This window comes from Trichechus manatus, unplaced genomic scaffold (genome assembly GCF_000243295.1).
Source record: "Trichechus manatus latirostris isolate Lorelei unplaced genomic scaffold, TriManLat1.0 scaffold00040, whole genome shotgun sequence".
Lineage (NCBI taxonomy): Eukaryota > Metazoa > Chordata > Mammalia > Sirenia > Trichechidae > Trichechus > Trichechus manatus.
In genome coordinates, this window is record NW_004443976.1 from 19,290,803 (window position 1) to 19,306,578 (window position 15,776).

The 15,776-nt window shown below is 47.6% G+C and overlaps 1 protein-coding gene across 1 annotated transcript in view; it reads right to left on the bottom strand.

Moving 5' to 3' along the window:
* ABR (ABR activator of RhoGEF and GTPase) overlaps nt 1-14,574 on the bottom strand; it is a 205,914-nt gene extending 191,340 nt beyond the window's left edge. The window contains exon 1 of the mRNA XM_004376170.2: nt 13,327-14,574. Within this exon, the coding sequence (XP_004376227.2) occupies nt 13,327-14,377 (1,051 nt within the window). The 5' untranslated portion in view covers nt 14,378-14,574. The remainder of the gene's footprint in view (nt 1-13,326) is intronic.
* Nucleotides 14,575-15,776: the final 1,202 nt, after the last annotated feature.

Genomic DNA, 15,776 nt, shown 5'->3' on the forward strand with positions numbered 1-15,776 from the left:
AGAACAAAATTTGATTCTAACCAAAAAAAAAAAAAAAGAGCAGACTAACTGGTCTGAAAGACACCGGAGAAACTTCGAGAGTATGGCCCCCAGACACCCTTTCAAGTCAGTACTGAAGTCACTCCTGAGGTTCACCCTTCACCAAAGATTAGATAGGCCCATAAAACAAAATGAGACTAAACAGGCATACCAGCCCAGGGGCAAGGACTAGAAGGCAGGAGGGGACAGGAAGGCTGGCAATGGGGAACCCAAGGTCCAGAAGGGGAGAGTGTTGATACATTGTGGGGTTGGCAACCAATGTCACAAAACAATATGTATATTTTTTAATGAGAAACTAGTCTGCTCTATAAACCTTCATCTAAAGCACATAAAAAAATAAAAAAAAGAAAGATCTCTAAATTCTTAGAGACTCCAGTATTGTGCCCAAGTGTTCCAAATCCCACAAAATCCTTACTTGAAAATGTACAATCACTCTTTTATTTGACAAATACAGAGTGCCAGGATTGTGCTAAACGCAAGAATATTCGATTTAAAAGAAGTGGTCCCCCTACAACACACATACACTTCAAGGGCATAGAATCCACTGGGAAAACGGAGAGGCAAACAACTTTAAGACAATTTTACAATTGTTTGAATGGGTGAATGTGCAAAGTTCAGGGAAAGACAGTGGGGCAGACACTGGACCGGTTTTCTAAAAGCCAGTCACAGCCTCTTTCTCCCTTAACATCCTTTACTATAGAGGCTGAAGAGCAAAATCCCTGATTCCCCAGCCCTCCTTGCAGCTAAGGATGGCCATGTGACCCAGTTGTGGCCAATCGCAGAAGCCCTACGTAGGACTTCCAGGAAAGCTTTTTTAAAGGGACAGTTAGCCTGCTTGCTCATTTTAGCCCTTTACAAACTTCTTCCTCCCTGAAACACCAGCTCCCACCTGGTGATGTAGCAGATTTTTTTTTCTTTTAAACCATGAGGCAATAAGCAAGAGAACAAATGTCATCCTGGAGAGAATCTGAGTCCCTGGGGGCACTGCTGAGCCTTCAAACCAGCTCTGAACCACCTACCTCTGGAATTCTTTTCACATGAGGAAAACAAACTCCTATCTGGTTAAGCCTTTGTACTAGTTTCCTGTTGCTGCTGTAACACATCACCACAAATTTGGTGGCTTAAAGCAAGCCAAATTCATTATCTTACAGTTCTGTGCCACAGTGGTTAAAGCACTCGGCTGCTAACCAAAAGATTAGCAGTTCAAATCCACCAGCTGCTTCGCAGGAGAAAGATGTGGTAGTCCGCTTCCATAAAGATGACAGCCTTGGAAATCCTAAGGGGCAGTTCTACTCTGTCCTATAGGGTCGCCATGAGTTGGAATTGACTCAACCGCAACGGGTTTGATATATTTTTTTTTTTACAGGTCAGAAGTTATAATGGGTCTCAGTGGGCTAACGTCATGATGTTGGTAGGGCTGTGTTCCTTCTGGATGCTCTAGGGGTAAATTAATTTCCTTGCCTTTTCCAGCTTCTAGAGGTTTCCCACAGCAATCTTTGGCTAGTAGCCCCTTCCTCTGTCTTCAAAGCCAGCAACATCGAGTGGAGTCCTTCTCAGATTGCATCTCTTCTAACTTCTTCCACCTCCCTATTCCGTTTTAAGATCATTGTGATTACATAGGGCCCACTCAGATAATTCAGGACAATCTCCCCATCTCAAGGTCCTTAACTTAATCATACCTGCAAAGTCCTTTTGCTATGTAAGATAACACAGTTTCTGGAGATTAGGAAGTAGACATCTTTAGGGGGCACTGCTGTAGGGTTTCCTGTTACTTGCAGCCAAATACACGCCTAAGACCTCCTAGGTCTACCTAGGAAGGCTTCATGGAGGAGTCATCCTCCTAGCTGAGACCTGAAGGACAAATAGGAGTTTGTCATATGGACAAGTATAGAGAAGGCATTTCAGGGAAAGGGAGTAACACATGCAGAGGAATGAGTGTGCAAACTATAAGTAGTTCGGTACTGCTGAAGCATAAAATGTATGTATGTGTGGGGTGGGAGAAGGGGGCACGAGGGTGGACCAGATCACAGAGGGCCTGGCACATTTGCCATCTTAGGAACTCAGATTTTACTTTGCAGGTGACAGAGAGCCACTGAAGAATGCAAGCAGGGGGTGCATAATTAGATCTAGGTGCTGGAGCCCTCACTTTGGCTTTAATGTGGAAGATACCTGGGGACTGGAGGAGAAAAGGTAAAGGCAGAACAGTCAGTTATTGCAGAGGTTTAGATGAGAGGTGATGGAATGAATGTGCAGATATTCACACGTTTATTAAGCGCTTCCCATAGGCCATGCACTATGAAATTCTGGGACTACAGAGACAAATAAGACACAGGCCAGGACAAGGGCCCCTCTCACCATGCCAATCACAACCCCAGGGCAGGAACGAAGAGTATTTATGGAACCTCAGATTTGGAATGTTCTATCCTGCCCCGGCTCAGATCCAGGAAATACAAACAGGGTGTGGCTGGGGAGTGGGGCCAAAAGGAATTAAGGGCAGCCCCACTCCCCAGCAATTCAAAGGAGGCACCAGGACCAGTACAGTGATGGGAAAGCCACTGAAGAAGCTGACTGCCCCTTTATTTACATACATACCTCACCCAAACAAGCCCTGAGGGTCCCCAGACTCGGTTTTGTTCTTTTCAATTAGGGCGTGTGCAAAATTAGAAAAAGGGATGGACATTGTAGTAGGAAGGGCCTAGACTCAAAAATAACCCCAACCGATGAAAATGATCTGGGATCAGATAGCAGTGATGGTGGCACAGGTAGCCCCTGGGTGGTGTAAATGGTTAATGCGCTTGGCTGCTAACCGAAAGGTTAGAAATTGAAATCCACCCAGAGATGCTTCGGAAGAAAGTCCTGGTGATCTACTTCCAAAAAATCAGCCATTGAAAACCCCATGGAGCAGAGTTCTCATCTGACACACACACACGGGGTCACCATGAGTCAGGATTGCTGGTTTTAACTGGATGTTTGCACAATGCTGTGAATATACTAAAATCCACTGAACTGTACACTTTAAAAGGGTGAGTTTTATAGTATGTAAATTATATATCAATTAAAAAAAAATTTTTTTTAAATAGGAGAAAACAACCCCACCACTTGGCACTAAGCAGTTTGAAAATTGTGCTTATTAGTTAACTGGTCACAGCCTGTTTCTTCATCTGTAAAATGAGAATAGCAGTATTTAGTTCACAAGACTGTTTTGAATATTAAACGCTATAATGTAGGTAAAGCACTTAACATAATGCCTTGCATGTAGTAGGTCCTAAATATATTCTAGTTCCTTTCCTTCCAAGTGTCAGTAAAATTTTTCAAAAAATCATTTTTTCTAGCAGATGCAGAACGTGGCATAAGCTCTAGGCAACCTCCCTTCAGACAGTCTTGTCTCAGGCAGACAATAGCAAGGATCAAATGGAAAGATCGGAACACGAACTGAAACTGCGGAAAGACTGCAGATTTACTCAGCAGCTACGCAGTGCAGAGAGAACAAGGCCGAGTCACGTGGTATAAATACAACTTCCCAGACAGAGCGGTGGTCAAGAAAGTCAGGTGGGCACAGAGACTTCTGTTTATAATTCCAGTATGGTTTACAGAGTCCAGTTTCCAAAATAGCCCAAATCTGCTCCAGCACCTGGACAAATCCATGCAGCTACAATGCAGCCCTATGTTTACAGGTAGCCCACATCCACCCTCCTTGCTGTGGTTCCTGAAAACCAGAATGAACCTAATACAAACCCTACACAACCAGAAATTTCCAGCATAGTAAGTACCAAGGCAGGGAATTTCCTTTTTCATTGAACTTCTCATTTGTGACTATTCCAAAATCAACCAGGTACTTATCAAGTGTCTGCCCTGGACCTGTGAAAGACGTTATTGTCAAAGAGAAAGCATAAGCCACAGTCCCTGCTCTCAAGGAGCCAGCTAGCCTCTTAGTTTGAGAGCCACGCTTCACAGTAAACATGTTAAAGTCATCGTGCCTTGCACAGAGCAGTGGTTCAATCGTTATTTGTTCATTGGGTCAATGAATTAGTAACAGATAGCACAATAATTAGACAATTGTGCAAGTGTGGGCCTCACTCTAAGAACCACAAGATGGATTGGAGTAGTTGGAAAAGGCTTGTGCCAGAGGCTGCTAGTTGCCTACCCAATATCAATTCTTCCATTTTTTCCTTGTAACAGAGCCTCTATTTTATTTGAGGTGGCCATATGCCCAGCTAAAATACTATATTTTACCAGCCTCCCTTTTAGCTAGAGGTGGCTAAGGAGATATAAACAGAAATTGTCTGGAAGGTTTCCAGGAAAGTGCCTTAAATGGCAGATCAACAGCTGTTGCTGGCTCTTGTGCCCTTCCTCCCTTTTTTCTAATTCCTGCCTGAAACAGGAATGTGATGGCTGGATCTCCAGCAGCCATTTTGGACTATGAGGCAACCTTAAGGCCAAAAACGCAGAAAGATAAGAGAAGTCTGAATTCCTGATAATCATGGAGTCACCTTACTCACCCTGGACTGCTTACTTCTGGAACTCTTTTATACGAGAGAGGTACTCCTATCTTGTCTAAGCCAGTTATTTTGGGTTTTGTCATATGCAGCAAACCCAAATTTTAACCAATACAAGATTCCATTTTGGAAAAGTCAGGCCTTAAAGGAAGGGTTGGCTTTGGGATTGGGGAAATGGAGGTGGGAGGGTACCTTGAATGCCAAGAAGAACAAAGGAAAAGACACTGGCAAAATGTGTATTGGCTGAAAGTAGTAGATAGAGAGTGGGAAATAAGGAGAAGCCAGATGGTGGCTTTGAAGATGTCAAGGGAGTCAGGACTTGATTAGGGAAGGACCAGCGACCACAAAGAACTATAAAAACCCATCTCATCCCCCCTAAAGGAGCAAAACACCCCAGAATCTTGAAGGAAGGTAAGAAAGAAGTAAAAGAGGCAGACTAAGAGGTTTAGGAAAACATGAAGAGATGTGAGTACGAGCAGGGGCCTGGTTCAGCCAATTGAAAATTCCTGGGCTTAGAACAGTAACAATAATACCATCTAAGATTTACTAAATACTTAAGCGCCCAGCCTTGTGCTATACACTTTACACACAGTATCTCATTTAAGCTTCCTAACAACTCTATGAAATAGTCCTATTATCATTATCCCCATTTTGTAGGCAAACGTGATGCTTAGTGAGGTCAGTAACTCGCCCAACGTAATCCTCATAGCCCTGCAAACAGGGTAATAGCATCCATTTTTCATATGAAGAAAGTGTACTATGATTTCAAAACCAGGAAAAACTATGAAGATCTTCACTTTAAAACATAACAGTCTAGAGCCAAATATATAAGTAGGGCTTTGTAAATTGTGTCTTAACCAGAAGAAAAACAGACCAGAGGATTCGGGAAGTTTCAGGTTTGGTTGAGTTTTACTGTTTGTACAAGAGGAAGGAAGTGTTAAATAAACACACCCACCATACTCTGGTGGACGACGGTGTTGATGGTGCTGGGATGGGGTGGTGTGGAATGTGGAGGGAGGCAAGCATTGAAGAGCCCAGCAAACAGTGACGCAATACCAACTCCAGTTACAAATGAATCATAGCAAACCACCAGCTCGTAAGTCTCAAAGAGTTTTTTTAATATCTCTCCACAACAGGGATCGGGAAAAAAAAAAAATTACTCCATCACAGCTAAGGCTGAAAATCCAATACTTCAATTCAATACTTAAATTCAATACTTAAAGTTATTCCTTGTGCTGAACACAAGGAATTCTTCCTGGACCAAAAATCTCATTAGTCACTAACGGTAAGGGGAAAAAAACCATCAGGTTACAAATGAACTAGGTAACATAAGTATCTAATAGGAAATGCATTTCCCAAGAAGATTAAAAATAAAAAGTCTCCTCAGGCAGACTGGCAGAATCTGAAGTTAAAGAGGCAGGGTCTCCCAAGTAGAGAAATCTGGAATCCTACAGCTAGCCCAAGATGGCATTACAGCTAGGAAGTCAAAGAGTGTCAGCTTTGTAGACTGACCCAAATTCAGATCCTGATTCTACTACATGCTGGCTGTGTGACTCTGGGTAAATTTCTTTACTCTGAGCCTCAGCACCATCACCCACAAAATGGGGCTAATAATTTCTACTTACTGAGATAGCTATGAGGCTACATGAGATGGTCTTCTGCTCCTATTACTCTGATTTCAACAGGACTCATATCTTTACTGTTCTGTCTAAAATTCCAAGAAAACAGAGTAGCTTAGTCATCTAGTGTTGCTATAACACAAATACCACAGTGGATGGCTTTAACAAAGAGAAATTTATTTCTTCACAGTAAAGTAGGCTGAAAGTCCAAATTCAGGGCATCAACTCCAGGGAAAGGCTTTTCCCCCTGTCAGCTTTCTCATCAATGTTCCCCCAGACTAGGAGCTTCTCCGCACAGGGACCCCAGGTCCAAAGGACACGCTCAGCTCCTGGCACTGCTTTCTTGGTGGTATGAGGTCCCCTGTCTCTCTGCTCACTTCTCTCTTTTATATCTCAGGAGATTGCCTCAGGACACAATCCAATCTTGTAGATTGAGTCCTGCCTTACTAACACAACTGCCACCCATCCTCCCTCATTAACATCAGAGAGGCAGGATTTACAACATACAGGAAAATCACACAATACCAGGAATCACGGCCCAGCCAAATTGATACACACATTTTTTGGGGGACATAATTCAATCCATGACACAGAGGTTGCAGGATACCATGGAAAGAGCTGAGATTTGGCTCCGATGGCTGTCTTGAAGGTCACAAGCATGTGACCTTGAGGCAGTTACACTACTCCCCGGGTTCCAGATCCTCATTTCTGGAGAGAGCCTGGAGTAGTTAGTCTCTAAAGTCCCTTCTCATTCTAGGTTCTTGAAGGTTGCTGAGGTTCTAAATAACCTTCCTTAGTCATTCATTTCAGCTGGAAAGTTTCTTCTTTATCTAAAAACCTACAATTTCTACCCCAGGAGCCAACAAACCAGTGACAGCCTTGAGGGTGAATCACCGATCTTTGCAGTGTCAGTCCTTAACATGGGGCCTGGCACAAAGACCTCAACAAATGCTTGCTAAGTGGAATGAATGAATGAAGTCCAAGAGTCAGCAAAAATAAAGAACTCTGATCCTCTGATCCGAGCAAAGTTTAATGCAAGGAGAAAATGCCACCAATCTAAAATGTTAACAGTATTTACTTGGTCATCTTAACTGACAAGCTGAGATCAGAATATCAGGTGAACAGCTTCTGCCAGTCAAAAGGATGCCTGACTCTGAAAAGCTACTTGTGGGTTTTGCTAGAAGAATGTAGGAGTCTCTGGATGGTGAAAATGGCTCAGGGCTTGACTACTAGCCGAAAAGCTGGCGGTTCAAACCCACCCAGAAGTGTCTTGGAAGAAAGGCCTGGAGATCTGCTTCCGAAAAGACACGCCTGGAAAACCCTCTGGAGCAGTTCTACTCTGCACACATGGGGTCCCTATGAGTTGAAGAGTGTACTTTGTTTGGTCCACAGGGAGGATACACTCCCAGGGCATGCCGTATGTCACAGAAGAGATGCATAAAGCCCAAGAAGGAAAATATCACTTGACCCCTATGGCGGGGTGGCACAGAATCATGCCAACATGAAAGGGAAATACCAGGACCTTCGCATACAGGAGTGCAGTTGTGCCTGCTCAAGGGCACCCAGCTGAGGAGGGGAGGTCTGCAGTTCAGCAGGTGGTCTGCTCATATGCGGGGCTGAGTCCACCCAGGAGCCCCATGGGCAGGTGGCAGCCCTGATGATTAATTATAGCAGCAGATGCACTGGGGTCTGCTGGGGACTTCAGTGATAAAATAATAGTAATGTACACACACACAAACGCACATATGTTATATGGACTTAATGGTCTCTGTGCACCAGGTGCTCTGCTAAATTCTTTAAATAATTTATTGTATTTAACCTTCACAACCATCTTGAGAGGTACCAGTTACCAGCTGCCATCGAGTTCACTCTGATTCATGGCAACCCCATGTGTGTCAAAGTAGAAATGTGTTCCACAGGGTTTTCAATGGCTGATTTTTTTGGAAACAGATCACCAGGTACCTCTGGGTGGACTTGAACCTCCAACCTTTGGGTTGGCAGCTGAGGACTCCCACCTGAGAGGTAGGTACTGCTATTTGAATCAGTACAGCTTGGCATTTTGTCACATGGATTCTGGAGCCAGAGTGCCTGGCGTCAAATCTTGAGTGCTGCTTATTAGCTGGGTGACCTTGGGCAGGGTTGTTGAAGCTCTCCAGGTCTTGGGATTCTCACAGGTACAATGGGAGGAATAATAATACTTCTCTCAGAAAGTTGTTGTGTGATATAAATAAGTTAATATGTGTCAAGTGCTGAGAACAGGAGCTGGCACAAAGTAAGCCTCAGTAAGTGTTTGCTGTTCTTGTTATTCCTGTCTCATAGAGACTGAGTTTGGGAGGTAAGTGGTGTGCCCACAGTCTAACACCTAGTAAGAGGCAGAGCCAGGGCTCAGACCCGTCTACTTCATAGTACACACGACCCACCATGGCTGATTCCGGCTCTGCCACTTGAAGAACTGGCATTCTCAACTCTTCAGACAAAGATTAGACTGGACTATGGGACATAATGATACTCGGGAAGAGTGTGCTTCTTAGCTCAAGTACATACATGAGACTAAATGGGCAGCTCCTGTCTGGAGGGGAGATGAGAAGGCAGAGAGGGTCAGGAGCTGGGTGAATGGACATGAGAAATCCGGGGTGGAAAGGAGGAGTGGGCTGTCACAGTATAGGGAGAGCAACTAGGGTCACATAGCAATGTGTGTATAAATTTTTGTATGAGAGACTAACTTGAATTGTAAACTTTCACTTAAAAAGTAAAAATTTGAAAAAAAAGAACTGCCATTCTACCTTATTTAAACTCTGATTTTGCTACTATGTGTGTAAAAGAAACAAATGTATTTTGGCTTGGAGAGCTGACTCTCATCTCAGAGAAAACGGTCCTTTCCCAAGGCAGGGAGCACCTATACCTCTGGGGCCTTTTTATATGTGACCTCATGGGTTCCCTCTCCTTGAAACCCTGAGACTAATGCAAAGCTTGGACTGCCCAAGAAAACTGATCTTTGGTTAAGTACCTCTGCATACAGATACCAGGTGTGATTGCCAGTGGAGAGACAGAAATAACATTAGGGCCAACCCAGATAAAGAACCGATGAGCCAAGATTACAGGTATCCCCCGCTTTTCGAAGGTTCACTTTACACCACTTTGCTTTTACAAAAGACCTATATTTTACCTGTTTTTGCTAACCAAAAGAAATCTGATGGGGAGTTTCCCTTTTGTGAAAAAAGGTGAAAAGCAGAAATAACCTTCAGAGTCTGCTTTGCAGCCAGCCATTAAAGAGTCAGCATGCACCCTGAGCAGCAAGAGTGGCATCGCCAAGCTCCTTCCCCAGGAACTATAAGTGGCATCTCAGCATCAAGCTGCCATAGCTTTGAACTGTATGTACATTATTTCTACTTTACATAAGCTGTGTATTTATCATATCACTCCTGCTTTTACTATATGTTAGTGTTATTTTAGGTTTTATGTGTTATTTGGTATGATTCAATAGGTTATTTTTTGGGTCTGGGAATGCTCGAAAAAGTTTCCCTTATAAATTAGTGGTAATTGCTTCTTTGCTTTATGCCATTTCGGCTTAAGAAAGGTTTCATAGGAACATTCTACTTTCGGATAGCGGGGAAACCTGCACTATACTATCCCAGGTCCCACCTTGCTGCCTGGAAGATTCTAGAAAGAGCCAGAGCCATGCTAGAAACAGAACACATGTCACAGAAAACCAAAGCATCTATAATGCAGAATGATCTGGAAGTGGGAAGCTTTGAAGGGTCAGAGAAAAAAGACCTATAGTGGTGGTAATAATAATAACAGCTAATAATGAGCCAAAATCAGTTCAAAGCCTTTTGGAAATAATATGCCATTTATTCCTCATAACAATAGTATGAGATAAGCAGTATTTATTAGTCCCATTTTACAGATGGAGAAACTGAGGCACAGAAAGTTCAAATAACTTCTCCCAAGGTCACATAAGCAATCTAACTTCACAGCCCATGCTCTTAATCAGCATTTTTCAAATCTTTTGACCGACCTACATCACATATTTACATATAATTGAAACAAAGTTTTTAAACAGAAGAATATTCACCATTACCATGTGCAAAGCACTGTGAGGTTTTCTATTCTATTCCATATTTTTAAAATGTCAGCAAATATTTATGGAACATCTACTATGTGTTAGACACTGTTCTAGGCCTTAGGGCTATGTCAGTGAATAAAAGAAACAAAAATCCCTGCCCTCATGAAGCTTGCATTTTACTGGAGAGAGACAGACAATGAGTAAGATCCACATGTAAAATCATAGCATCTGTGGTGGTGATTGGTAAGTGCTATGGAGAAAAATAAAGCAGAGAAGGGAGAGAGCGTATGAAGGATGACGTTGAGATTCTTAAACAGGTTGGCCAAGGAAGGCCTCAGGATGCTATCACTCCCTGCTACACTGATTTCAGTAGGCTGCCACCCACCATGAGAAAATCCTTGCCTTTAGTCACTCCACATGACCCAAGGCACGTTCTGCTAGGCAGTGTGCACATGTGCACGCCCATGTGTACATGTATGCACATGAATGAGCATGTGGGCATGCACCCCCATGCGTTCACTCACTGAGGAGGCTTTGGAGAGAGGAGGCAGGGCGCCTACAAGCAGCTGTGCATGGGCTCTCTATACAAGCTTGCCCTACAGAGGGGCCCAGGTTGGAGGGCTGAAATACAGCCCAGGCACCACTAGTCAAAGCTGTGTCAGATGCACGCCCTGGCTAGCGCTGTCAGTCCAGAGGAAGGAGAGTCTTTTTGTCATTGGTCCACCCAGAGGGAACATGTTTTGCAATTCACTGGCCGAGAGGGAGCACAAATTTCTAATTTGCATAAAGGTGCCCTATGTGCTAGCATATTTCCCTAGGGAAAATTCAGTGCATTGAGCACACCTGGCAGGGTGATTGATGTGGGCCTGAAGAGATGGGATTGGAGCCAGCTCTGAAGCAGCTGGGGCCACTTGGGTAACCTTCATTGAGGGCATTTGGAACTTGGCACTAGAGTGAAATCTTTAGGCTCTTCCTTTAAGTTAAAGGGGCACATAAAAATGTTACTGGCATGAGCAGCAACAATATTACCTATGGGAAAAGCAGCCAATCTCTGCTAATGAATAAGTGTAATTGATCAAAACAGATGACTTGATGGACCTTCCAAATGTGCTTTTAGCAAAGTGGACAGTTTTTCATTCAAATGCAAACTCACCCAGATAAAATGTAATAATGGAGATTTTGGAACAATCCCAGCATCAGTGCTTTTTGTTTTTTTCCCCTCCTTCACTGAGCAAGAAGGCATCTTAAGTTCCTGGTCTCAGCTTGACCCAAAGAGACACCAGTTTATGCTTTCCCTGTGGTTGAGGTGATCCTGACGGTCCTTGGGAGCAGCAAGGGGACAGTCACAGGCCACCGCACATCCCTACCTGCACTTTTCACCCTTAGCCCCTGTCATGGATTGAATTATGTCCACCAAAAAATATGTGTATCAATTTGGCTGGGCCATGATTCCTGGTATTGTGTGATTTTCCTATATGTTGTAAATCCTGCCTCTCTGATGCTAATGAGGGAGGAAGGGTGACAGTTGTGTTAGTAAGACAAGACTCAATCTACAAGATTGGATTATGTCCTGAGGCAATCTCTTGAGATATAAAAGAGAGAAGTGAGCAGAGAGACAGGGGGACCTCATACCATCAAGAAAGCAGTGCCGGGAGCAGAGCGTATCGTTTGGACCTGGAGTCCCTGTGCGGAGAAGCTCCTAGTCTGGGGGAACATTGATGAGAAGGCTGACAGGGGGAAAAAGCCTTTCCCTGGAGTTGATGCCCTGAATTTGGACTTTCAGCCTACTTTACTGTGAAGAAATAAATTTCTCTTTGTTAAAGCCATCCACTGTGGTATTTGTGTTATAGCAACACTAGGTGACTAAGATACTCTGTTTTTTGGAATTTTAGACAGAGAACACTAAAGATATGAGTCCTGTTGAAATCAGAGTAACAGGAGCAGAAGACCATCTCATGTAGCCTCATAGCTATCTCAGTCCGAGGTCTCTGCGTGGAGAAGCTCCTATTCCAGGGGAACATTGAGGAGAAGGCCGACAGAGAAAGACTTTCCCTGGAGCTGACACCCTGAATTTAGACTTTTAACCTACTTTACTGTGAAGAAATAAATTTCTCTTTGTTAAAGCCATCCACTTGTATTTTGTTATAGCAGTACTAGATGACTAAGACAGCCCCATTCCCACTCCCTGACCTATGAGGACTGGGTGGCTGGGAGACACTCAATTCAGTGCATCCCTCCACTCATGCAATAAACATTCATTGGGTACCTACTGTATGTAAGGCACTGTGCTGGGCACCACAGGAAGATTCAAAGATGACTAAGACGAGACTCTGTCCGCAGGAGGGTGGGGGAAACAGCACATGATAGGAAGCATTTAATCTTTCTGAGCTTCAGTTTCCTCCTTCATCAAATGAAGACCCTGGACTAGACATGATCTCTAGGCACCAAGCCAACTCAAAAACTCTATGCTTGTAAGCCTTTCCCTTCCAGCTCAGGCTAGTAGGAAGCTGACAGATGCTGAGGCAGCCTTCTAGGAAGGAGGAGAGTCAGCAAAAGTGGGGTGAGGATTATGTACCTTCCTCAGAGTGAGAGGCTGGTTCAGTTTGGCCAGAGCACAAGATGCAGGCTGGAGGAGACGTGAGATAAATTCAGAAAATGAAGCGGAGATTTAGACTTCCCCACCAAGGAATCTGGGGGAAATGGTGAACCACTGAAGTCTGTGGAAAGGATAAGATCAGTGTGGTGCAAAAGAATCTGGCAGCCCTGTGGAGGGTGGACTGGGGGTGTGGGTGGAGGGTGATCTGCAGTAGTCAGAGCAGAAGGGCTGAGGCCTGAAAAGAAAGCTTCTTCCCATGGTCTGGTGAAGTGGCCCATTCAATCAGTCCCTGCTATTCTTATCCCCGGCTCACTGCACGTGTTCATAAATTCGCCCAAGTCAAAATTACTTTGCACTATCTTTTTAAAGTTCCACAAGTTGCTTCAAGGTAAACAGGTAAATCTTATTCCCCTTCTTCCCAGGAGCCTCCGTCAACTAAGCAGGGGTATAGGCGGTGGCCAGCAGCCCCGGGGATGCGCGGGCCGGGGATCTAGAGAGGGGTGTGCCTACCTGCAGAGGAGACGTCGTCGTGGTCGGAGCTGTTGTGGCTGCAGTCGCTGACCGTCTCGGGTGAACTGTGGTAGGGCGAGTCCCGCTCCGGCATCCGCGGAAACCTCTTGCGCCGCCACGGGGGGAGATGCTCGCGGGCCCCGCGCCGGGGGTGCTCCTCCGAGGTGGAGGGCGAGCTCCGCCGGTCCTTGCCCTCGGTCTCCAGCTGCTCCAGGTCCCGGCTCCGGCGCTGTTGTTTCCGCCGGCCCCTGGGGATTAGGTGCATCCAGCGGTGCGAGCAGCACGCCCGCCCCGGCTTATCGACCTCATCGCGGGCCCCGAACCGGTAGGGGGTCATGAGCAAGTGGCCGAGGTCGAATTTCTCGTTCAAATCCACCATCTCGAAGTCGTGGTCACTGCTGTCGCCCCCATCGTCCGCGCCAGAGGCATCCAGCTCGCCCTCCTCGGAGCCCCGCCTCGAGCCGGTCCCCAAGGCCGGCTCCTCTCCCCGAGCGCAGGGAGCGGTGCCATTGTGACCTGGGGGCGCGCAATCCTCCCGGAGCCTGAAGAGGAGGCTAGGCTGGAGCATCTGTTGGTGGATGGCGGCGGTCCAGCTGAGCACCGCACCGCCTTCCCCTGCCGCCCCCGGCCAGTTGGGAAGGTCCGGGCACACGTAGGGAGTGGACTCGCTCTTTGCGGCCATCTCCGGGTCTGGGCGCTCAGGGTGCGGGGGATCTCCGCTGCTGCCCGCTGCGCCCTCCTCCTCGCGTGGTGGCGGCGCCCGCTCCGGCCCGGCCGGCGCCGGCTCCTCGGCGGAGGTTCCCCCGCTGCCGCGGTCTCCGCCTTCCAGGCGCCCGCAGCCGAGGTCCTCCTTCTCCCGGGCCAGGGCGGTCTGCAAGTATAAGACTTTGAACTTCTCCTCAGCCAGCACCTGTTGCAGCCGCTTCAGGTTGAGTTTGCAGCGCTCCAGCTCCTGCTCTATGTCCAGCACCGAGTCCAGCCGCATGACCGGAGCCTCCTTCCCGGGGAACTCGGCCTGCCAGTGGCGCTCAAACTCCTGCGGGTCCCACATGCCGGGCGCCCCGTCTGGCCTCGCGGGCCCGGCTCCTCCGCGCCGCAGCGGGCTGAGGTCGCTCTCTGCTCTGTACCGGAAGCCCGCGCTGGCGCAGTCGGCTGCCCTTCACTTCAGCCCCAGAAACGAAAAAGTGAAATAAATAAAGTTTTTGCCCTTCCGCCTTCGTGCCTTTCTTCTCGGTTTCGCCTCCCTGACGTAAGCGGCCACCCGTAGCGTAGGCGGGCGCCTGGGGGCCCTGGGCCCGCCCCGGGCAGGACGCGGGGAGCCCGCAGTTTGCAGCCCCAGCCGCTGGGCTGGGCGCCCGAGGGCTCAGGCGCCGAGACAGCCGCGGCGGGGTCTGCGGCGCCGGACCAGGCCCAGCTGGCGCGCCTCGGAGCTGCGCGGGCTGCGGGGCAGCCGGGAGACGGCCGAGGCAAGGCGGAGCGGGCCTGCGTGCTGCCTACCCCGGAGGCACCGGGCACACCCGGAGCTTGTAGCGCACCTCTCCAGCCGTGTCAGGCTGCGCAGCTTTGGCCGCCGCGCGCTGCCGGCGCTGGCTCTTTGCATCCAAGCGCGGGGCCGCGCGGCCGGCGGGAGGTGGGAGCCCGGGTGAGGGAGCGCGCGGGGCGCTCTGGGCCCCCAGCCAACCTCCTGCCGCCCGGCTCACCGCAGCCTCGCTTGCCCACAGTCAGGACGTTGCCTCGGACCCAGAAGGAAAAGATGAGGGAAAGGCAGTGCGGTGCGGCAGCGAGTGCCGGTGTCGGAGGGAGCAGTCTGCCAACCCGCCGCGTTGCCTTCTGCGGGGATTTGTTGAGCGCTTTAACTAACGTGTCCGCGGTCACAGAGCAGTTTAATCGATAACTGTAGATAAAACCTCGGTTTATTGAGTCCCTTTAGTCGTTCTCTCCACTGCCCACTAGAGGTTTTCCGGGAGAGAAATGGGCAAAGGTGACAGCTCCATGTGGCTCTGCTGGAGGCCCCGTGCCTTCAAGGCTGAGGGTGCTCCCTTCTGACTGAATGGAACCATGGCCTAGACCTAGGAGGGGACCCATGTTGTTGTTAATTGCCATCGAGCTGATTCCAACTTATGGCGACCCTATGCGTGCTGAGTAGAACTACTCCATGGGATTTTCAAGGCTGTGACCTGTTGGAAGCAGATCGCCTGGCCTTACTCCCGAGGTGCCTCTGGGTGGGTTCGAACCGTCAACCTTTGGGCTAGTTGACTAGTTATCAAGTGCTTAACTGTTTGAGCTACCCAAGGACTCTATAGAGGACCGTAGTGGGCATCTAAGAGAACCTTCCACTCCACCTCTTCCTTGTGGCCTCAGACAAGGAAGGAGGAGCTGGTGAGAGGCCCTGGGCTCCCGCACCCAGTGGGGAGCCGGCAGGGGCCCCCACTTCTCCTTTCCCTTCACAT